Source organism: Trachypithecus francoisi, unplaced genomic scaffold (genome assembly GCF_009764315.1).
Source record: "Trachypithecus francoisi isolate TF-2019V2 unplaced genomic scaffold, Tfra_2.0 Lachesis_group14, whole genome shotgun sequence".
NCBI lineage: Eukaryota > Metazoa > Chordata > Mammalia > Primates > Cercopithecidae > Trachypithecus > Trachypithecus francoisi.
In genome coordinates, this window is record NW_022681459.1 from 58,360,290 (window position 1) to 58,383,021 (window position 22,732).

A 22,732-nucleotide genomic window follows, 5' to 3' on the forward strand; every position below is an offset into this window, starting at 1 on the left:
GGCATAGGTAGCAGGGAACTAACTGGGTCTTAGTATCAGAGGACCTGAATTCAGCTGTGCTGTCCACGAGCTCCACCTCCCAGGCGAGCTGGGGACCCCCGAGCCTCACCGCCCTGTAGGTAAAGTGCATGGGATGATAGGTTTTCTTATGTGTAAACAAACATGAGGACTTTCTCCTGAGCATTGCTGGAAGGACCAAGAAACAGATGAAGGCCTCAGCATGTTACTTAACAGATACATGGTCAGGAAATAGCCGCTGAACTAATGAATGTTGAATGAATTCTATATTCTTGTCTTTAGGACATGATTCCAGGAAACCAAAAAGAGGCAGGAATTCTCATTCTCCTCCTCTGGGAATTGGGAGATGAACAAGAGACACAGGACAAGTAAACATGCCATGGTGCCAAGTGTGGTCTGTGAGGGTGAAAGGAGGCCCCACAGTCTGGAGTACGGTTCCTCCTGGAAGAGGAGGAAAGTGTCTGAGAATTGAAGGAAAAGAAACTAGATAGTAAGAAGGTCAATGCTGTGTTCAACTCACAGGAGGATACTGTATGGGGCTTTAACAGGATTTGGGACAGGCAGAGATAAAACATTGGTGTAGAAATGAAGCTGGTGGGCCGGGCATGGTGACTCATACCTGTAATCCCAGCACTTTGGGAGGCTGAGGCAGGCGGGTCACCTGAAGTCAGGAGTTTGAGACCAGCCTGGCCAACATGGTGAAACCCTGTCTGAACTGAAAGTACAAAAATTAGCCAGGCGCGATGACGGACGCCTGTAATCCCAGCTACTCAGGAGGCTGGGTTGAACCCAGTAAGCAGAGGTTGCAGTGAGCTGAGATTGCACCACTATACTCCAGCCTGGGCAACAAGAACAAGACTGTCTCAAAAAAAAAAAAAAAAAAAAAAAAAAAAAAAAAAAAAAAAAAAAGAATGAAGCTGATGGGCCCTAGTGGAAACCCTGATCTTTGTCACTGTTCCAGATCCTCCAATGAGAGGGCCGGAAACCACTCCACCGCAGCCTCCAACTCCTTCAAAAAGTTACGTGAACAGCCACTTCATCACCGCAGAAGAATGCCTGAAGCTTTTCCCCAGGAGGTTGAAGGAGTCATTCCGGGTAAACTGTGACTGTCTGGCACTGGGCTTCTCTAGGCTTCCCCTTCTCCCAACCATGCAGCCCAAGTGGGTATGAGTCCTGGTGCAGGTCATGTCCCGGTTAGCCCGAGGGACACAGAGCATTTCCCTCTGCAGACCCAGCATTGGTCAGAGAGAGGTGTGTGGGGAGGAAGGAGCTTCTTCCCTCCCTGAGGGACCCCTAGGGACACTTTGCTGGCAGAAGGGAAAGGAGACCCTTTTCACAAGAGGCGGGTGTTGGTGGGGAAGAAGCATGACAACCCATGGTACAGTGACTTTGAAACCCGTTCATCCATTCCCTCATTGATTCCCTCATCCATTCACCCACCAAACAAGTGTTATACACTTACTATGTGCTAGAATCTGTGCTAAATGCTGTGGATGAAAGCTACCAGCCCCGCCCCAGGGAGCTCCGTCTAATCCCAGACACAGATGGTAAACAGACAAGTCATATTCATAGTAACTGGCTGTCGTCGAAGGAACTGGAGCATCCTCTGGGGACACAGGGAAAAGAGCTCTTTAAGGAAGATTCCCTGGAGGAGGTGGCCCCCACACTGAATCGTAAGACCTAAGCATGGGCTGGCTAGGAAAGGAGGGAGCAAGCCTTAGATGAGGCAGCCTGAGCCAGGCCAGGACAGACAAGGCATGGGCTCTAGGGAAAAGCACACAGTTTGTCGTGGTGGAGGTATGCATGGTGCATGCAAGTTGTAACAGACAAAACAGAAGTAGACAGCAGCCGTTCAAACATAGAGGCCAGTACAGGATGATCTGAGCTCTTTTTGTGATGAGAAGTAAAAGAGGGTGAATAAAGTTAGGGAGATCAATTCAATAAGCCGAACCTCGAGACAGGGCCAAGGGTACCGGGGAGTTAGACTGCGTCCTCACCCCGTGGGTGGAGGGAGCCCATCCGGAGGGAGCACATCTGGAGGTGGAATGGAGATGGGTCAAATCCAGAAGGGAAGGGGCGGGCGAGACACTGGGTATCAGAGCAGCCTCGGGGGCTGCGGGGAGGGCAGCAGCATCCCCCCCAGACTGATCACCCCTGGATATTCATTTTGGTTACCAGGCTCCCATTTCAGCATGCGTGCATTTATGATGGCAGCCCAGCTCAGACTTTCCAGCAGGGCTCAGACTCTGAACATTCTATCCAGTTTTCAGAGCGTGCATTCTGATTTTTGGTTTGAGCAAATATGATCTCCATATGCATACATGGAGAAGGATTGGTCCTTATGATCTCATCCAGGCTAATGGCTGGCCAAGAGAAGTACTCTGGGAACCACTGGCCTGTGGGCTTCAGCATGGAAGAGGAAAAGGTCATTTAGGTGGGGAGTGCCTGGTCCTCCAAAGGAAAGCCAGGCTGGGTGGGAGGCAGCGGCCACTGCAGGGAGAGAGGGCAGAGGGTAGGCAAAGGCTCCAGGAGCAGACAGCCTTCTGTGCTGGCTGGCAGGGCCCCCATGGGCACCCTAACTGCAGAGGTCTGGCAGCTGCCTCACTGCACTTCGCCTGTTGCATTGCAGGCCTCCATGCTGTCCCCTCTCTCAGGCTCTCTCCTCTCTCCCTCGCACACTCCTCGCGTCTCCCAGTGGGGGCCATGGGAAGCCCAGCTCCACGCCGCACTGTTGCTTTCCTATCTTTACGAGCAGTGAAGCTTGGCTACAGCAAACGTATATCCTGTGTTTTCCAAAATGATCTTTATTTTAGATAATTAAATAATGAATTCACTCAACAGACCGTCACCGACACCCACTCTATCCCACTAGAGAATTTGTAAGCTAGTGGGTGAAACAGAGGAGTGAACCCCTAATTGCCAGTTTTTATGCGAGATAGGCTGGATGTGGGTTATGTCTGGGGCTCATGAGGACTTGGCTTGTGTCCTTGCAGGTATATGCAAAGTGAACAAAGCACGGGTCTCAATTTTTAAATGGGACGGTACAGTCACTTTTTTTGAATTTTTTGGTAGAGATGAAGTCTTGACATGTTGCCCAGGCTGGTCTCAAACTCCTGGGCTCCAGTGATCCTCCCACCTCAGCCTCCCAAAGTCCTGAGATTACAGGGGTGAGCCACGGTCCCTGGCTTCATATATCTTTTAGAAACAAAAAGGATAAACCTATCAATCCACAAATAGGGTCACAGTACACTCAGTTCTCTGCAACTTCACTTTCCACTTCACAATTCGCCTTGGACCCCTGGTCCTCGCAGAACGGTCTCATCCATGTGCATCCCTGACCAGAGCACCCACTGTGCTATCAGGATATGCCCTGCTCCCGCCTGGCCTGCCCACAGGATCTCTTGCCTCCCCACCCTTTCCTGCCTCTCAGCCTTCGCATATTCTGTTCCTTTGCTTGGATGGCCCCTCCCCTTGGATCAGCGAACTCCTCCCCAAGCTTCTGGTCCTTCTCGAGCTCTTCACATCAGCTGAGAGGTCAGCCACTGCACATTCCCCTCTCTCCTCACGTCCCTCCCAGCACGCAGCCCACAGGCTGCTGCAGCTAGATTCAACAGTGAGCCCCGAGCCATCTCTACATCACCCACCATAGTAACCCAAGGGGCTGCCACAGTGCCTGCCACACTGCACATAACCAATTTGTATTTGCTGACTGAGCACACCACACCTGATAGCCAGGCAGCGAACTGGAGGACCACACACAGGGCCTCATGTATTCTGCCACCCGCAACCACCCTGTCAAATAGGTTTAGTGTTCCCTTGTTACAGCTGGAGACATTGAGGGTCAGAGACGGGGAGAAAGTGACCCAAAGCCACCTCTCTAGTACATGGTGCCGTCAGGAGCTGAAATAACACCGACTCGATTCCAAAGCCTCTGTACCAGCCACTAACACTGGGGAAGCTGAAGACTGAGATTTGAGGAATGATTCGTTTATAAACTTGTGAAGATTAGCCATGTATGATCTCATAGCATCTAGATTGTCCCTCGAGTCCAGAATCCAGGCTGGCCTCACACAGCCTTTACACCTGTGTCCCTGCAGTAATCACACTGGATTGCCATGATTTGCTTCCTGTCTTGCTTCCCTAGTAGACGGTGAGGACCTGGGTATCAGGGGCCATGTTACAGTTATGGTGTCTCTGTACCCAGCAGAGTGCTCAGTGCTTAGGAAATGCTGCTCCTTCATGTCCAGAAACCCCCTCTCACAGACGTTGTGGTGAGCATGGCTCGGGGAGCTGGGGCTGCAACAGGGAACAGATCAGAGCCCAGCCTCACACTTATGTTCTAGGGGGAAGTGCAGTGGACACAGAAACCTCTACTAGGGCCGGGCGCGGTGGCTCAAGCCTGTAATCCCAGCACTTTGGGAGTCCGAGACGGGTGGATCACGAGGTCAGGAGATCGAGACCATCCTGGCTAACATGGTGAAACCCCGTCTCTACTAAAAATACAAAAACTAGCCGGGCGAGGTGGCGGGAGGCTGAGGCAGGAGAATGGCTTGAACCCGGGCGGCGGAGCTTGCAGTGAGCTGAGATCCGGCCACTGCACTCCAGCCTGGGCCACAGAGTGAGACTCTGTCAAAAAAAAGAAAAGAAAAAGAAACCTCTACTAGGTCAGGTGGTGGCATGTGCCAAAGAGAAAAGTAGAGGGTCGTGGGAGGCCCCAAGCCTGTGAGGGCTGATGCCACTGTGCAGAAGAGTCAGGAAGTGCCTCTCTGAAGAGGGGACACTCGGACAGAGTCATGAAGGAGCCAGAGCCCTGCGGACACTGGAGAGGGCTCCCTGAAACACCCTGAAGCAGGCTTGGCCTGTTCAAAGAACAGCAAGGGGATGGGTGGGATGGGGGTGTAGACGGGTTTGTGGACCACAGCCAGGCCTTGGCCTTAGACTCTGAGTGAGATGGAGAGTCAAGGGGGTTGAGCAGAGGTGCCTCATGCGTGATGTCGGCTGTAAGGGATTGCTTGGGGATGATTGCACAGAGCAGAGGCCACAGAGCTGATGATGGCAGCTGGGAGCCGTCGCAAGGTTCCTGCAGGAATCCAGCAGCCTTGGGTGGGGGCCGAGGCGGTGGGCCTGGGAGAAAGGGTCCAATGCTAATGTACTCTGAAGGGAGAGCCAGCGGGGTGTGTGGGCAGACTGGATGTGGGGGTGAGAGGAAGCCAGGGCTCAGAAGGGCTCCCAGGTTTGTGTCTGAGCAACTGGGAAGAAAGGGCTCCACTTACTGGGACGGGAAGACTTGGGAGAAGCAGGGTGGGCACAGGGGGTGGATGTCAGGAGTTTGATTTGGGCCATGTTCAGTTTGACATCCCAGAGGAAATGCCCCCAAACCACTGGAGATGTGAGGCTGTGGGTGGGGGGTCTTGGGGCTGGCAGTGTAGAGGGAATCATCAAGAAACAGATGGGCCTGCACCCCGGGAGGCCCCCTCGGGCAGAGTTAGACATCAGCCTCCCTGCCACACTGTATTGTCTCCCAGAGGCAGGGGCGGCATCTTTTAAATTGATTTCCACAGTATTCAGCATGGGCAATTGCACATACTAGGTGCTGAATAATTTTTGGTGAATGAATACATGAGTGAATACAGAGAGAGCTTTCCACAAAATCCCTACACATTTGCATGAGACACTTGGGGTCACAGCAGGTCTTGCCTGATATCCTAAGTAACCTCTGTGGGAGAAGGCTGTAATAAGAGGGGACAAGAGCAATGCCGCCAGAACAGCCAGGTAACTCCCAGGTGAGGGGCTGCATCAGGTGCCGATGGAACGAGGTGGGTTGGGGCCACATCAGCAACTTTTCAGGCCTGAGACCCGGGAAGCAGGTGCATGCAGGAAACAGGCATCGGCCCCAGGCAGAGCTTTGCACTTGCTCTATGATCTTAGGCAAATGGCAAACGCAACGAGCAGCATTTTAGAGTGCCAAGAAAGCCAGTCTCATTCTAAGTGCTTTACGTCATTAGCAAATTCACTCCTCACAAACATCCCAAGGAAGCAGGGACTATCATAGTCCCCATTTTACAGACGAGAAAACAGAAGCACCGCAAGGTTAACTATCTCACCCACGGTCGCGTTGCTAGTAAGTGGCAGAGCTGAGGTTTGCAACTGAGCCACCTGCCTGCAGAGTGCATGCTCTATCATGGAGCAGGGTCTCTAGTCACGGGTTCCCTGGGAACCCTGAGCTTCTGTTTCCTCATCTGCAAAATAGGAATCCCTGTGCCCTCCAACCAGCGCGATGGGCTGAGCGGAAGTCCTTTGGATGTGGCAGGCTTGTGGATCCCAGACATGGCTGATCTCTATCACAGTCATCAAAACAGAGGCCTGGCCTTCAGGTGGCTCCTTGCGTGAGATTCAGTGCGGTATTTGTTTGCCTGTAGACAGAAGCGGCCAAACATGATGAAAGTGATATAAAACATTGCGAGCAGGATGTTCATACACACCAGAAACCTCCGGCACTTTCTCCTTCCCTTCCTTCCTGGACTAGAAGTATAAGCTCCACAAACCAAGAGTGTGGAAGGAAAAGAAAAGCAGTCTGTTCCTTTCCCTGAACTCTTAGCATTCAAAGAGGATCGTTTATATCCCCTGGGTAACTGGAGAGCTTTATAATTTCTTGGGAAAAGCAAAGCATGGCGAGGATATTCCTGGAACAGCCGAGTCTCTAAAAGCATTAGTCAGGGCCCAGCCAAGCTGCCGCTCCCTGTGTGGAGAGGAGGCTGTACACGTGGAGGTATGCATGTGTTGCCGTCCGGGGCTCATGGAGAAGGGCTTTGACTTGTGTGTTTTGTTTTTAGGACCCCTACTCTGCCTTCTTTAAAATAGACACTGACAGGGATGGCATAATCAACATGCATGACCTTCACAGATTGCTCCTGCACCTACTGTTTAATCTCAAAGATGACGAATTTGAGCGCTTCCTTGGCCTTCTTGGCTTGAGACTTAGTGTCACTTTAAATTTTCGGGAATTTCGAAATTTGTGTGAGAAGAGATCACTGAAAACAGATGAAGCACCTCAAAGACTCATTAGGTAAGAAGGCAGCACGGTTCCGTGTCTTTGATATATGCCGGCCCGTGCCACTGTGATGTCCGGTATTTCCATGGTGTCCGCAAAGGGATGCCAAGAATGGAGTGATTGTTTTTTTCTTTTTCTTGGTTCAGAAAAAGTCATACAAGGAATATGCATTCAATGTAGAACAACCAGAAAATACAGCCCGGGTCTTACCACCTGTGAGCATCATTTTATATTTTGCTGGGTATCATTTCAGTCTTTTTTCATATGCATATACTTACATACGTGTCTGTGACATACTTATATAAATATATACATATATATGTGTCTTTTTTCATATGCATATACTTATATTCATATGTATATGAAAAAATATATATACACACATACATACATATACTTATTTTTCTATGTATTAATCTGGGTTCAAAAATATATGCTTTTTGCTCAGTCCTTTAAAATTGATGCTTGGGAGACCTGTGAGCACAGCCTGTCCTCTGTCCAAGGCTGGGCCCGTCCTCTGCAGGGGCAGGCGGAGGGCTGTGCATGAACTCCACGCAGATAAATCTTTGTCAAGTGAACACAGTAACCTTCTTCGGGAACTGATGCCTCCTACCTCCTCTTCACCTCCAGATGTTAATCTAGGTGATGGGTGTGAATTTGGGGAACACAGACCGTCTCGTAATAATTGACGGACGCTGAGAAGCGATCTGTGCCAACTGCCTCAGGGGACGCAAGAACCTCCTCCAGACCCTCCCCGGGCAGTGCTGCCCCCTAGGCCCCTGCCCAGCCTATATGGCCTCACTCCCAGCCAGGAGAATCTCAGTGTGCAGCTGAGCTCCAACTCAGTGTTGTCTCCTAGGGAGCAAGTACACTCCTTGAAGGCACAATGGGGCTACCATCCAACCCCATCCAACAGTGGCAGCAGGGGATCGCCTGTCCCCATTGGCTCCCTGCTGAGATCTGCTGAGAGCTGACATGCATGAATGAAGTAGCTAGCCAGCTCCTCCTTGACCAATTATTATTACACGAGTAATTGTGAAATGCTGTGTGCTATGCTAGTACTGAGGTGTGTCTTCTGATGTGATGATACAGCATCATAGTGACACTCACTATGCTGTTTTGCTCTTGAGGCACTCACAGTCCCCAGGGGTTCTAGACAGGTATTGCTTCTACCTAGGCAAGGGCAGCTCCTTGAGACTGGAGCCCCTGGAAGCCACAGCCACTGTGCCATACTGTTGTGACACTTGGCTAGGCTGCAGAAGGCCCTCTGATCTTGCACGCCGATTCTTCCCCCTGAATTCATAGGTTTTATTTTGTCTACGCTAAAAAAAAAAATAAAAAAGCAAGCAAGAAAGAAAATGATGATAGCAAAAAGATCATCTAACACGTAAGTTGGACACCTGCTTCCAATGGCTCAGATTCTCAGGAGCTTTAATATGAGATTTCATTGCCTCACATTTAAACAAACAAACACAATTCTTCCCGAAAAATTCTCTGGAGAAAGTTCATTTTCCATTCTCTGCAGAATGAACGTGGAAAATTTCAACCACAAAGTGCAGTTTTCTCATTCAGATGACTCAACCTTATTATTTATATGTATATACTCATTCATCAAATATTTACTAAGGGCCTAGTATATGCTAGACATTGTCACAGAACTAGATAGTACAACAATGAATAAGACCCGGATGCTCCTTTGGAGGGGCTCAGGGTCACATATAAGACAGGTACAAAATAGAGGATGACTACGTGCCACAGGAGCGGGAGGCACCTACAAGTTGCTCAGGAAAAGGAGGGACATTGGAGCTGGATCTTGAAGTGTAAGTAAGAGTTTGCCAGGTGCAGGCTAGAGGAAGGGTCATTCCAGGCCAGGGAAGAACATTTGCGAGATCACAGAGGCAGGCGGGGGTGTTGAGCACATTCGGGAAATGGGGAGAGGATGCATGTGTGGGATCCACCTGCATGGTGGGCCTGGTTGGGGAGGAGGCCAGGAGGGCAGGAGGGTGGGCTGTGAAGGACATCACCTTCTATCGGTAGGCAGGGGAGGCCGGATGCTATGGAGTAAGGGAGTCACACTGTGCTTTAGAAAGATCCTTCTGTGCCCCAGAGTGGAGTGTGGACACAAAGGAGGAGAGGCTGCAGCCCCATGAGACCTGGCTTGGTCCCCGGGGTCTGGTGGACCCAAACCAAGGCACTGCTTCAGAAAGCTAAGCCCACCCTGGCCAGGCCCTGTGCCGTGTTTGCTGAAGACATGTCCTTTAATACCCCAGCAGCCCTGAAAGAAGGCATTCCTAGCTGGCTTCACAGATGAAGGAGTGGGGGCTCAGAGAACAGTTGAAGACGTGTCCACAAGGACACAGATAATGAGCAGTGGGGCAGGGATTTGAGCCCAGGAGCTTGTTGGGAGGGGCTACCTCCTCTGCCTGGAAAGCCTGCTCTATTCCACCTCCACCACCACGCAGACCTGGATACCACCCCTTTCTAGAAGCCTTCCTGCCCTCTTGGTTGGGTCCCTCTGCTCTCTGGGTCTTCACTTACCACCTACATCATAAAAACACAATACTTTGGAAAACGTTGAGAGTTCATAACCTTGCTGAAAAGAGGACACTATCTTGTTAGCTTCATAACTGCAAAACATTTTCATTTTAAGATATATAAATACCAAGTAGAATGATTGGTCCAATGACTTATTCCTTTTTTTTCTACTTCCTCGATTCCCTTCCAGCCCTTATTTAAAACACACTTGCCTTGACCATTTAAACACTTACAGCCTGCATGGAGTACATTTTGATGCACAAACATCCTAAAAGATGAAAGAAAATTCTCGTGTGTCCTTTTAGCAAAATTAGATAGTCCATCGCCAAATACCGCATGATCAGCTCCTTCGTGTTGGATGACTAACTGAATGAAAATACCAAATTTCCTTTTTTATCCTTAGAAATATATCATTCAGTCATCAAGCGCTTTGGCTGATGTGATCAATGTCACCATCATCTTTGGAATCTAGAGTGCTGTTCTGTCTCTATATGCCTTTCTCTTCTGAATCATCTCATAATTGTGAAATCTCTTCCTATCTCAGATTTTCTTCCCTTAGCCATTTGGGCATAAAGAAGGAATTCTGAATTTCCAGCTGCATTCAGTGAAATCTAATACAACACCCCAAGCATGGTGTCATTGTCTTCTTTTATACACTCTTGAGAAATACTGTAGAACTTTGGGCACTGCAGCAAGAACACTGAAGGGTGATGTCCTAGTGGTGGAGAAATACTGTAGAACTTTGGGCACTGCAGCAAGAACACTGAAGGGTGATGTCCTAGTGGTGGTTCATTTCAACAGGTGATTCTATCATTTTGATTTTGTTGTTCTCTCTCTCTCTCTCTCTCTCTCTCTCTCTTTTTAGCAAAGCTGGGAACAGTTGAAGAGTAATAATGAAATATTTAGGATAATATAGTATATTATTTAGATTAGATATAGTAAGATTAAAAGCAGCATCACTAAGACCACATAACTTGTCATAGATATATAAGAGGGTTTAATGGATTCAGATGATAATTGCAAAATAGAATGAATTGTTTGTTTGTTTTGAGACAGAATTTTGCTCTTGTCACCCAGGCTGGAGTGCAATGGTGCCATCTCGGCTTACTGCAACCTCCACCTCCTAGGTTCAAGCGATTCTCCTGCCTCAGCCTCCCGAGTAGCTGAAACTACAGGTGCACACCACCACGCCCGGCTAATTTTTGTATTTTTAGTAGAGATGGGGTTTCACCATGTTGGCCAGGCTGGTCTCAAACTCCTGACCTCAGGTGGTCTACCTGCCTTGGCCTCCCAGAGTGCTGGAATTACAGGCATGAGTGACTGCACCTGGCCAAAATGAGCTTTACTTTATTAAAAAATAATAATAATAAATTAAATAAGTGATTTATTTTGGAAGACATCTAAGAATAATAAAAGTCATGAATACCAATCCTGATTTTGGTAACATGGCACTGTTAACCTCATAAAATGACTTGGGAATATTCCTTTCTCTTCCATTTTCTGTATTGTGTAGAATTGTTATTCTTTCTTAGATATTTGATTGAATTAACCAGTGAAGTCATCAAGTCCTGGAATGTCCTTTGTTGACTTCACTGGTTAAAAGTTTGTAACTATAAATCCAGTTATTTTAATAGTTATTGGATTATTCAGAGTTTCTATTTCATCTCAAGTGAGTTTTGCTAATTTGCATCTTTCAAGATGTTGGTCATCAGAGTTGTCAAATTCATGGAATTAATATGGTTCACAATGTTCTTTTATTATTTTTTAAGTATCTGTGAAGTATTTAGTGAGATACCTTATTTCATTTATGACTTTCATAGTTGATCTCTTTTCTCCTTTCTTCTTCTTCAGCTCAGCTAAGTCTTCTCACTTGCATAGATCTTTTAAAAGAACTAGCTTTTGTTTTATTGATTTTTCTCTATTTTTCTGATTTCAATTTTATTGATTTTTGGTCTTTATTATTTCCTTCTTTCTGCTTGTTTTGGATTCAGTTTCTCTTTTATATTTCTTAAATTGGAAACCCATAGTTTTTATTTGAGTCCTTTTTTCTCTCATATAAGCCATTAATGTAATGTATTTCCCTGTAGGCACTGATGTAGCTGCATTTCACAAATTTGGATATGTTGTAGTTTTTATTTCTATTAATTTCAAATTATTTTCTAATTTCCCTTAAGACTTCCTCTTGGATCCATGGATTGTTTAGAAGTGTGTTGTTTAATTTCAAAATATTTGCATAGTGTTCAGGCCAGGTGTGATGGCTCATGTCTGTAATCCCAGCACTTTGGGAGGCTGAGGTGGGCAGATCCCTAATGATCAGGAGTTCAAGACCAGTCTAGTCAGCATGGCAAAACCCCGTCTCTACTAAAGAGACAATAAATAAATCAATAAGCCAGCCAGGCGTGGTGGTGGGTGCCTATAATTTCAGCTACTCAGGAGGCTGAGACAGTAGAATTGCTTGAACCTGGGAGGTGGAGGTTGCAGTGAGCTGAGGTTGCACCACTGCACTCCAGCCTGGGTGACAGAGTGAGACTCTGTCTCAAAAAAAAAAAAAAAAAAAATTGCATAGTGTTTAAATATTATTCTGTTATTGATTACAATTTAATTCTGTTGTGGTCAGAGAACATATCTTGTGTGATATTAATTCTTTTTAATTAGTTAAGGTTTGTTTTATGACCCTGGATATGGTCTGTCTTGGTAAATATTCTGTGTATACTTGAAAATAATGTGTATTCTGGTGCTGTTGGGTGGAGTGTTCTGTAAATGTCAGATCAAGTTGGTTATTAGTGTTGTTCAGGTCTTCTATATTCTTGATTATTTTCTGTCTCCTTATTCTATCAATTACTAAGAGAGGAGTGTTGAAGTCTCCAGCAATACTTTTGAGTTTGTCTATTTCTTTTTCTAGTACTATTAATTTATGCTTCATATATTTTAAACTCTGAGAAAAGAATGTGTATTATAATCTCCTAGGTATTTACCACTTCTATTGCTATTCTTCTTTTTCTGAAGTTCTAAGTTTCTCTCAGCTATCATTCTTCTTCCCCTGAAAAACTTCCTATATGACATCTTTTAGAGCAGGTCTGCTGGAGACAAATTGTCTTAGTTTTGTTCAATTTATAATATCTTTATTTACTCTTTATTCTTGAAAGATATTTTTGCTGGATATAGAGTTTGGGGTTGACAATTCTTTTGTTCCAGCACTTTAAAAACGTTGTTCCATGGTCTTATGGCCTCCATAATCTGTGGCAAGAAGTATGCAAATATTCCATTTTCTCATATTTAATATGCCATTTTTCCCAGGCTTCTTTTCTTTTCTTTTCTTCTCTTTTTTTCACTAGGTCTCTCACTCTGTCACCCAGACTGGAGTGCAGCGGTGTGATCACAGCTCACTGCAACCTTGACCTCCCAGGTTGAAGTGATCCACCTCAGCCTCCCAAGTAGCTGCAATCACAGGTGAGCACCATCATGCCTACCTTTTGTATTTTTTCTAGAGACAGTGTCTTGCCATGTTGCCTATGCTGGTCTCAAACTCCTGAGTTCAAGCAATCCTCCCATCTCAGGCTCCCAAAGTGCTTGGATCACAGGCATGAGCCACCGTACCAGGCCATTCACGCTACTTTAGATATTTTTTTTTATCTTTAGTTTTTCAGACAATTGAGTATAATTTAGGATTTGATTTGTTTGACCGTGGGTTTTTTGGTGGTTTTTGTTTGTTCATTTTTGTTTTGTTTTGTTTTGTTTTGTTTTATCTCTTTTTGGATTTACTGAGCTTCTTAAATCTGCAAATTTATGTTTTATGCCAAATTTGTGGTGTTTTCAGCTATTATTTTTAAAAATGCTTTTTCTGAACCCATCTTTTTCTTCTCCTTTTGGTACCTCAGTGACACGAAGCTTAGACCTTTTGGTTTTGTACCACAGGTTTTGTATCTCTAAGACTATGTTATTTTTATTTTCTCTTTTGTTCAGTTTGAGAGATTTCTATTCGTGAGTTTTCAAGTTTGCTGACTCCTCTGTCATTCCATTCTGCCGCTGAGCCAATCCAGTGAATGTCATTTCAGTTACTGTCTTTTGGTTATTTCCTTTTTCCTTCTTCTTTCTTTCAAGTATGTTTGCTCTTACTCCACGAATGTAATAGCTGCTTTATAATCTGATAATTTCAACGTCTAGTTCATCTTGGGGTTGGTGTCTGCTGTCTTTTACCTTGAGCATTATTGAGATTTTTCTGGTTTTTTATATCACTTTGGACAGTATCCTAGATATTTTAACTGTTTTGTTATGACACTCTGGTTCTGTTAAAATCCTCTGTAGTGTGTTGATTTTTTTTTTTTTTTTTGGTCATTATTTTAGCAGGCAATCAGCCTAGTTAGTTTTAGACTGCAAGTCCTAATATGTCTTCTGTGGTTTTAATGTCAATTTTGTTTTAAAGTCATTGCAGCACTCTTCAGGGAAACCCACGTGTGCACTACCCAGAAGTCAGTCTTAACTACACAGTAATCATGTTCTCAAAGCCTGTTGCTATGCTGCTTGAGGTCAGTTCCACACCTGCACACATCAGAGGTCAACCTGGAACTTCCTGCACAGATGTCCCTTCCTCTAGCTCTCTCTTCTCTATGATCTCCACCACACTCTGTAGCCTCCAAGGGCTACTTTTCTGCGTCTTCTGGCTAGAAAATCTTAGGTTTTAGCCTATCTGTGTTGCTGTGCATGTCTCATAATGAGGGTCACCTTCAGGGCCCTAGTGAGAGAAAAAAAAGAGAGAGAGAGAGCGAGAGAGAGAAAATTAACATGGATTTCCCAACATTCTTTGAATCACAGGGACCCTTTTTCTCATTTTTTCTAGTTAGAGAAAATTTTAACATTTTGGCCACTGCTATCATGGGCACCACTACAAAAGTGCAGTCTCATAATTGGGCTGGGAGAGTAAACAGAGACAAAAATGGGAATTCCTGCCACTGTCTCCTGAAGAGGCCCTCCATCCTGTCCTAGCTCTTTGGTCAGAAAGTCAGCCTTTCTTTTGGACCTTTTTCTGTTCACATCTGCTGCACAGTTCCAGCATTAGGACTGTTCTTGATTCTTAAGCTGGGAACATGAGAGGAAAGCCCCATGAAACTCATAACTTTGTCATTCTTCGAGTTTTTATTTCTCTTTCCATCAGCCTCCTATTATTTACCTTTTAGTGTCCTCAGATAGTTGCGTTTTGTATTCTGTGTAGGATGTTGGGTTGTCGTAAGAAGGAGAGAAAGGGTGAAGTGTGCCTACTCCATCCTAACTGGGACCGGAAGTACCTCCCAAGACCCTGGTACTGCCTGGAGTGTGTTCCCTGAGGTCTTCACGCAGCTGTCAAAGAGCTGCTCCCTGGTCTTCCTGACGAAGTCGCCCCCGCCCCAGCATTCTGGGTCCCATGCAGTATCTGAAGTTATCTGAGTCTCTTTCTTTTTTTTCTTCTTTTCTTTTCTTTCTCTTCTCTACTCTTTTCTTTCTCTCTCTCTTTCTCTCTCTTTCTCTCTTTTTTGAGATGGAGTCTCACTCTGTCACCCAGACTGGAGTGCAGTGGCATGATCTCAGCTCACTGCAAACTTCGCCTCCCAGATTCCAGTGATTCTTCTGTCTCAACCTCCCAAGTAGCTGGGATTATAGGCGTGCACTACCATGCCCGGCTAATTTTTGTATTTTTAGTAGAGATGGGGTTTCACCATGTTGGCCAGTCTGGTCTCGAACTCCTGACCTCGTGATCTGCCCACCTCAGCCTCTCAAAGTGCTGGGATTACAGGCATGAGCCACCGCGCCCAGCCGAGTCACTTATTTTTCTTGTGTGTTTGTTGTAAGTTTCTGCATCACAGTGTAAGCTCCTTGGGAATGTGGACTCTGTCCGCATTGCTAGTCATTGTGTCTACAGGGCCTAGAGCAGCACATAGCGACTGTTCCTATGAATCTGTGACTGAGGAGCTGGCTGATAGGAAGGAAGGCTAGATCTGACTGACTGTCAAGATTTAACAAGCTGGGCAATAGAAGAGGAATTAAGTAACCACCGGAAAACCTCCTGATCTCTCGAGAGGGACAAGTATGTAAAATGAGAAAGGGGAAAATGGATGGAAAAGCAGTAGGATTCATTGGTTTGCTCATGGATAATTAAGGAAATAATCAAGCCTTATAACCTGGAAAAGAAATCAGGGTGTGGAAAGCAGGGGGCCTAGGGCTGTTTGGATATGTGTTTCGACAGTGACATCAACTGGGATCCACTGACTTTGCTGAGATAGCACATGCCCCTCACGGGCTCTCTGACAGCACTTTGGGGGAGGTTCAGGTGAGTCCTCTGGCGCAGGTGGGATTTAGGAGGAGTCTAAACGTGCGTGCAGGCAGGCAGGCAGGGCAATAGACATCATTAGGACTTACAGTCCTTTTAAGCAAAAATTGTAAAACTGCAACATAATTCCATCAATCTTCCAAAGCCTTACGTGGTCAAGTAGTGAGAGGGGATTGGCTGGTTGAGTTTGGATCCCTTTCCACCCTCGAAATTCCATGATTCTGCAGAGTCCGGTAGGCAGTTGGAGAAAGATGGCACAGAAAAGCAGGTGAGGGTGTGGTACCGGTGGTGCAGACTCATAGGCAAGCAGCGTCAAGGCTGTAGTTGGGGACATCGGAAGAGATGACCTCTGAGAAGAGAGGGGGGAGAGACAGCGCTGTCAAGGGCAGGGGGAGTCAGATGGAGAAGGAAAATCACAGTGACTGCAGTTTACACTAGCCGGGTGCCAGGGTGGGTGTGCACACGGGCTTTACACATTTTCCTCCATTCCTAATTTGTTCTAGTGCGTGGAAAGATCCAGGGCATCCCAGCCCCTCCAGCCTCAGCCTTTATTGTGCTTTACTGTGGCCTAGCAGGGACCTGTGAGCACAGGGTCTTTTTTTAAGTGTCCATCCTGTGAGTAAATATGACAGAATTTTGATCCTTTTTATTTATTTTTATTTTTGAGATGGAATCTCGCACTTTCCCCCAGACTGCAGTGCAATGGCACGATCTCAGCTCACTGCCAACTCCACCTCCCAGGTTCAAGCAATGCTCCTGCCTCAGCCTCCTGAGTAGCTGGGATTACAGGCATGTTTCTACCATGTCCAGCTCATTTTTGTATTTTTAGTAGAGGCGGGGTTTCACCATGTTGGCCAGGATGATCTCGAACTCCTGACCTCAAGTCATCCACCCGCTTTGACCTCCCAAAGTGCTGGGATTACAGGCGTGAGCCAGCACGCCCAGCCCTATCTTTAAATCCTACAAGCCTCACCTTGGAAAATGAGCTGAGAAGTTCCCTCAGTGTTTCTCAACCATTTCCTGTAGTCTCCATTATCTCTCCAACTTGCAAATTCAGAAATAAAAGTTTTTAGCTGTTTTCCTCCCAAGACACTTAATGTTATATTGTGTTTTCCCCCTTCTGAGAATAAATGAGCCCTGTTTGTTTTGTGTGCTGAAAAAAAAAAAGTTGAATAGCATTTATCTGAAAATAAACAAGGACTTACACAATTTAAGAAGACTTCCCTGACATGCAGCTGGAGAAGTAAGACTGTATTTTAAGAATTAAGTTAAACCAGATGTGAAATAACAGACTTTAATGGTATCCTTGAAACAAACAGGGGGATAGGGAAACCCCTTGGGAGATTAATGAACCCATTAAATTTAAACACAGTTATTTATTATTTTTTTTTTCTTTTAAGACCAAAACAGAAGGTCGCGGATTCAGAACTAGCTTGTGAACAGGCTCATCAGTATCTTGTTACCAAAGCAAAAAACAGATGGTCAGACTTGTCTAAGGTAAGAAAATGATTATTTCCTTAAAAGGAAAGAAAATCTGTTTCAATGTTTCAAGATCATTGGGATGATGAAGCTGTTCAGCTCCAGCTGCTAAGATGGGAAAACAACTCTGTATACCCAGTGTGGGGACTCCTGCTATTCTTAAAAGATTTTTTCAAACTAAATTCTCACATTCAAGGTCAAGTGAGGTTTAGAAAGATAAGGAATTGGCCGGGCGCGGTGGCTCAAGCCTGTAATCCCAGCACTTTGGGAGGCCGAGACGGGCGGATCACGAGGTCAGGAGATCGAGACCATCCTGGGTAACATGGTGAAACCCCGTCTCTACTAAAAAAATACAAAAAATTAGCCGGGCGACGTGGCGGGCGCCTGTAGTCCCAGCTACTCGGGAGGCTGAGGCAGGAGAATGGCGTGAACCGGGAGGCAGAGCTTGCAGTGAGCTGAGATCCAGCCACAGCACTCCAGCCTGGGCAGCAGAGCGAGACTCCGTCTCAAAAAAAAAAAAAAAAAAAAAAAAGATAAGGAATTGTTGGAGTTACATGAACAGAAATTCCTGGCATTACTTCAGGCTTGATATGAGTTAAAAATGTATTCAGTTGGTGCAAAAGTCATCACGGTTTTGGCCATTACTTTAACAGAAAAACCACAATTTCTTTTACCAAACTAATACATGAAAAATATAAGATGCTGTTGTACTTAATTTTATACAATATAAACATAAATTTTAAAGAGCTGTTTCTTCCTGTCTTGCCAAAATTATAGAAGCACATGTATAAGGCAGATACCCTCCATGTGTAATCATATAAACTGTGATTATGGTATTGAGATGGGACTGTCTAATCCAACAGGGCCAATGACAGCCAGACCTACAGGATAATAGAACTGCACGTGCAAAACCGAGTTTGTCCTGAAATCTAGGCTGTGAGATCACCACTTTATAATGCAACAAGAAGGCAATAGCTTCCCTCTAATAAGTATTTTTTAAACTGCATTATGGAAATATTTTCACATTATTTTGAAAAATATCTCCACTTCGTTTCATTTGGTCATTTTCTTTCTGTGTTTGCTCTTTCTTGGCCTGTGCCCAAAATGAAGGTTTGTCTTTGAAGTACTGCTGACCTCTTGGGACTGTCTCTACCCAGCCTCTTGTCCTGCTCAGAGTGGACTGTCTGTGCCATGGGCTCCATAGAGTCGACTGTCTATATTGTGCCCTCTATGGAGTGAACTGTCTGCGCTGGCCCACGCCAACCGATCACACAGACTGGAGCTCTGTGTGGCCCACTTTCAGAACGGCCCTCCAAGTTCAGGGGTTCAGGACAGGGTCTGCACTAGAAACTGCACCTGACCCAGTGAACACCAGCTGAGAAGAAAGTAGGGTGCATTATTTGGCATCATCCTCCACACCTTCTCTACCAACTTCTCTTTAACCTTCCTCTCACTTGGGTCTGACTTAAAAAGAGATGAAACCCTTTGCTCTCCAGCCAGCCTTGTCTCTCAGCTGACCCTAGACTCTCTCTTCCCTCCTCCACACTCCCAGTTGCCAGTCTTCTTCTGGTCTACTTTCTCCTCCCCTCCTGCAGTCTGCCCTCTCAGGATGGTCAGACTAGCCTCCTGGCCCTCATCTGCTGCTGCTGCTCTCTGTGGACCCCTGGGACTCCTGAGGGCCAATTCCAGGACCTTTCCAGCTTCATCCTTCCCTGCTTGGATTTTTTCAGCACATATTGTGCACCAGTAATGCACTGGGATGTAGTGGTAACCACGGTCAGTCTGATTCCATCTCATGGAGATCACACACCGGTGGAGGTGACAGTCAATGAGCAACAAAGCAGATCAGTGCTGTGAAAAAAATAATGATAAACACGGTTGGAGAGTGAGTGACAGGTGGGTTGGCAAAGCCTTGGTTTCTGCAGTCAAGCCGTGGAATGAGAGTTCCTGTTGCTCCACATCCTCACGAGCATTTAGTGTTGTCAGTGTTCTAGATTTTGGCCATTCCAATAGGGGTGTAGTGGTATCTCATTGCTGTTTAATTTGCATGTTTCTGATGATATATGATATGGAGCATCTTTTCATATGCTTATTTGCCATCTTTCCGTATATACTTTAGTGATGTATCTGTTAAGTTTTGGGCCCATTTTTTAATTGGACTGTTTCTTTTCTTCTTCTTGTTGGGTTTTAAGAGTCCTTGATCAGATATAGCTTTTGTGCATATTTTCTCCCAGTCTGTGGCTTGTCTTTCATTTTTATGACAGTGTCTTTTGCAGAGCAGATATTTTTAATTTTAATGAAGCCCAGCTCATGAATTCTTTCTTTCATGGATTATATCTAACAAGTCACTGCCAAACTCAAGGTCTTCTAAATTTTCTCCTATGTTGTCTTACAAGAGTTTTATAGTTTTGTATCTTATAATTAGGTTTGTAATCCATTTGAGTTAATTTTTGTGAAGGATATAATGTCTGTGTCAAGATTCACTTATTTGAAGGTGGATGTCCAATTGTTCCTGCACCATTTGTTGAAAAGACTGTCTTCGCTCTGTTGAATTGCTTTTGCCCCTTCGTCAAGGACATGTTGATTACGTGGGTCTGTTTCTGGACTCTCTATTGTGTTCCTCTGCTCTACTTGTCTTTTCTTTAACCAGTATCACTGTCATGATTACTGTAGCTTTATAGTAAATCTTGACATCAGGTAGTGTCAGTTCTCCAAGTTTGTTCTTTTTTTTTTTTTTTTTTTTTGCAGTATTGTGTTGGCTATTCTAAGTTTTTGCATCTCCATATAAACTAGAGTAAGTTTATGGATCTCTACAAAACAATTTGCTGGGATTTTGATTGGGATTGAATTGAACCTATATTTGATGCTATTGAGCCTTCCTATCCATAAACATGGAATATCTCTCTTTAGGTTTTGCAAACATAAAACATTTCTCATCAGAGTTTTGTAGCTTTCATTATATAGCTGTTGCATGTAAGAGCTCTTTTAAATAAGACCAGGCTGGTTTGGAATTCCTGGCCTCAAGCGGTCCTCCTACCTCAGCCTCCCAAGTAGCTGGGATAACAGGTGCACACCACCATTCCTGGCTAATGTTTTATTAGATTTATACCTAAGTATTTCATTTTGGGGGGTGCTAATGTAAATGGCATTGTAGTTTTCTTTAACTTTTATTTTAGGTTCAGGGATACGTGTGCAGATTTGTTATATAAGTAAATTCATGCCATGGGGGTTTGTCATACAGATTATTTCGTCACCCAGGTACTGAACTTAATACCCAATAGTTATCTTTCCAAATCTTCCCTCTCTTCTTCCCCTCCACCCTCAAGTGTAGGTCTCAGTGCCTGTTGTTCCCTTCTTTGTGTCCGTGTGTTCTCACCATTTAGCTCCCACTTGTAAGTGAGAACATGCGGTATTTGGTTTTCTGTTCCTGCATTAGTTTTCAAAGAATGTTAGCCTCCAGCTCCATTCATGTTCCCACAAAGGACATGATCTCATTCTTTTGTATGACTTTGTAGTATTCCATGATGTATATATTCCACAGTTTCTTTATCCAGTCTACCGTTCATGGGCATTTAGGTTGATTCCATGTCTTTGCTATTGTGAATAGTACTGCAGTGAACATACCTGTGCATGTATCTTTATATTTGTCTTATATAAATATATGATATTAATATCATATATTTGTTATCTAATCAATCTAATAAATATATCATATATTTGTTATATAAATATATATTAATATCATATATTTAAGTTACATAAATATGATATTGATATAAAATATTTGTTATATAAATATATTACATGATATAAAATATTTATATATGATAGTAATATATTTATGTTATATAAATATATTTATATTTACATATTTAGAATGATTTATATTTCTTTGGGTATATACCCAGTAATGGGATTGCAGGGTTGAATGGTAGCTCTTTGAGGAATCGCCACACTGTTTTCCACAATGGTTGGACTAATTTACACTGCCACCAACAGTGACATACAACAGTGTATAAGCGTTCCCTTTTCTCTGCGACTTTGCCAGCATCTGTTATTCTTTTACTTTTTTAAAAAAATTGAGATTGAGTCTCACTCTGTCACCCAGGCTGGAGTGCAGTGGTGTGATCTAGGCTCAATGCAAACTCCGCCGCCCGGGTTCAAGTGATCCTCATGCCTCAGCCTCCCGAGTAGCTGGGACTACAGGTGCATGCCACCACACCCGGGTAATTTTTTTGTGTTTCTAGTAGAGACAGGGTTTCACCATGTTGGCCAGACTGGTCTCAAACTCTTGACCTCAGGTGATCCACCTGCCTCTGCCTCCCAAAGTGCTGGGATTACAGGTGTGAGCCACCATGTCCGGCTGACTTTTTAGTAGTAGCCATTCTGACTGGTATGAGATGGTATCTCATTGTGCTTTTGATTTGCATTTCTGTAGTGACCACTGATGAGCTTTTTTTCATGTGCTTGTTGGCCACATGTATTTCTTCTTTTGAAAAGTATCTGGCATGTCCTTTGCTTACTTTTTAATGGGGTTGTTTAAGTTCCTTATAGATGCTGGATGTTAGACCTTTGTTAGATGCATAGTTTGCAAATTTTCCTCACATTCTGTAGGTTGTCTCTTTATTGATAGTTTTGCTGTGCAGAAGCTGTCAAATCTAATTAGATCCCATTAGTCAATTTTGCTTTCGTCATGAAATCTTTGTTGATTCCTATGTCCAGAATGGTATTGCTTAGGTTGTCTTTCAGGGTTTTCATAGTTTTGAATTTGACATTTAAGTCTTTTATCCATCTTGAGTTTATTTTCTGTTATAAGGAAGGGGTATTTGTTATAAGGAAGGGGCCCAGTTTCAATCTTCTGCATTTGGCTAACCGGTTATCCCAGCACCATTTATTGAATAGGGAGTTCTTTCTCCATTACTAGTTTTTGTCAGCTTTGTTGAAGATCAGATGGTTGTAGGTGTGCAGTCTTATTTCTGGGCTCTCTATTCTGTTCCACTGTTCTATGTGTCTGTTTTTGTACCAGTACCATACTGTTTGGTTACTGTAGTCCTGTAGTATAGTTTAATTGGGTAACTTGATACCTCCAGCTTTATTCATTTTGCTTAGGATTGCCTTGGCTGTTTAGACTCTTTTTTGGTTCCATATGAATTTTATTTTATTTTATTTTGAGACAGAGTCTCTCTCTGTCACCCAGGCTGGAGTGCAGTGGCGTGATCTTGGCTCACTGTAACCTCTGCCTACCAGGCTCAAGCCATCCTTCCACCTTAGCCTCCCAAACAGTTGGGACCACAGACATGTGCCACCACACTCAGCTAATTTTTTGTATTTTTTGTAGAGACAGGGTT

General features: G+C 44.7%; 1 protein-coding gene across 2 annotated transcripts in view; it reads left to right on the forward strand.

The window, feature by feature from the left end:
• EFCAB6 (EF-hand calcium binding domain 6) overlaps window positions 1-22,732 on the forward strand; it is a 308,815-nt gene that overhangs the window by 193,150 nt on the left and 92,933 nt on the right. For both annotated transcript variants that reach the window (XM_033233690.1, XM_033233691.1), the window contains exons 20-22: window positions 980-1,113; window positions 6,852-7,084; window positions 17,306-17,402. In XM_033233690.1, the coding sequence (XP_033089581.1) occupies window positions 980-1,113; window positions 6,852-7,084; window positions 17,306-17,402 (464 nt within the window). The remainder of the gene's footprint in view (window positions 1-979; window positions 1,114-6,851; window positions 7,085-17,305; window positions 17,403-22,732) is intronic.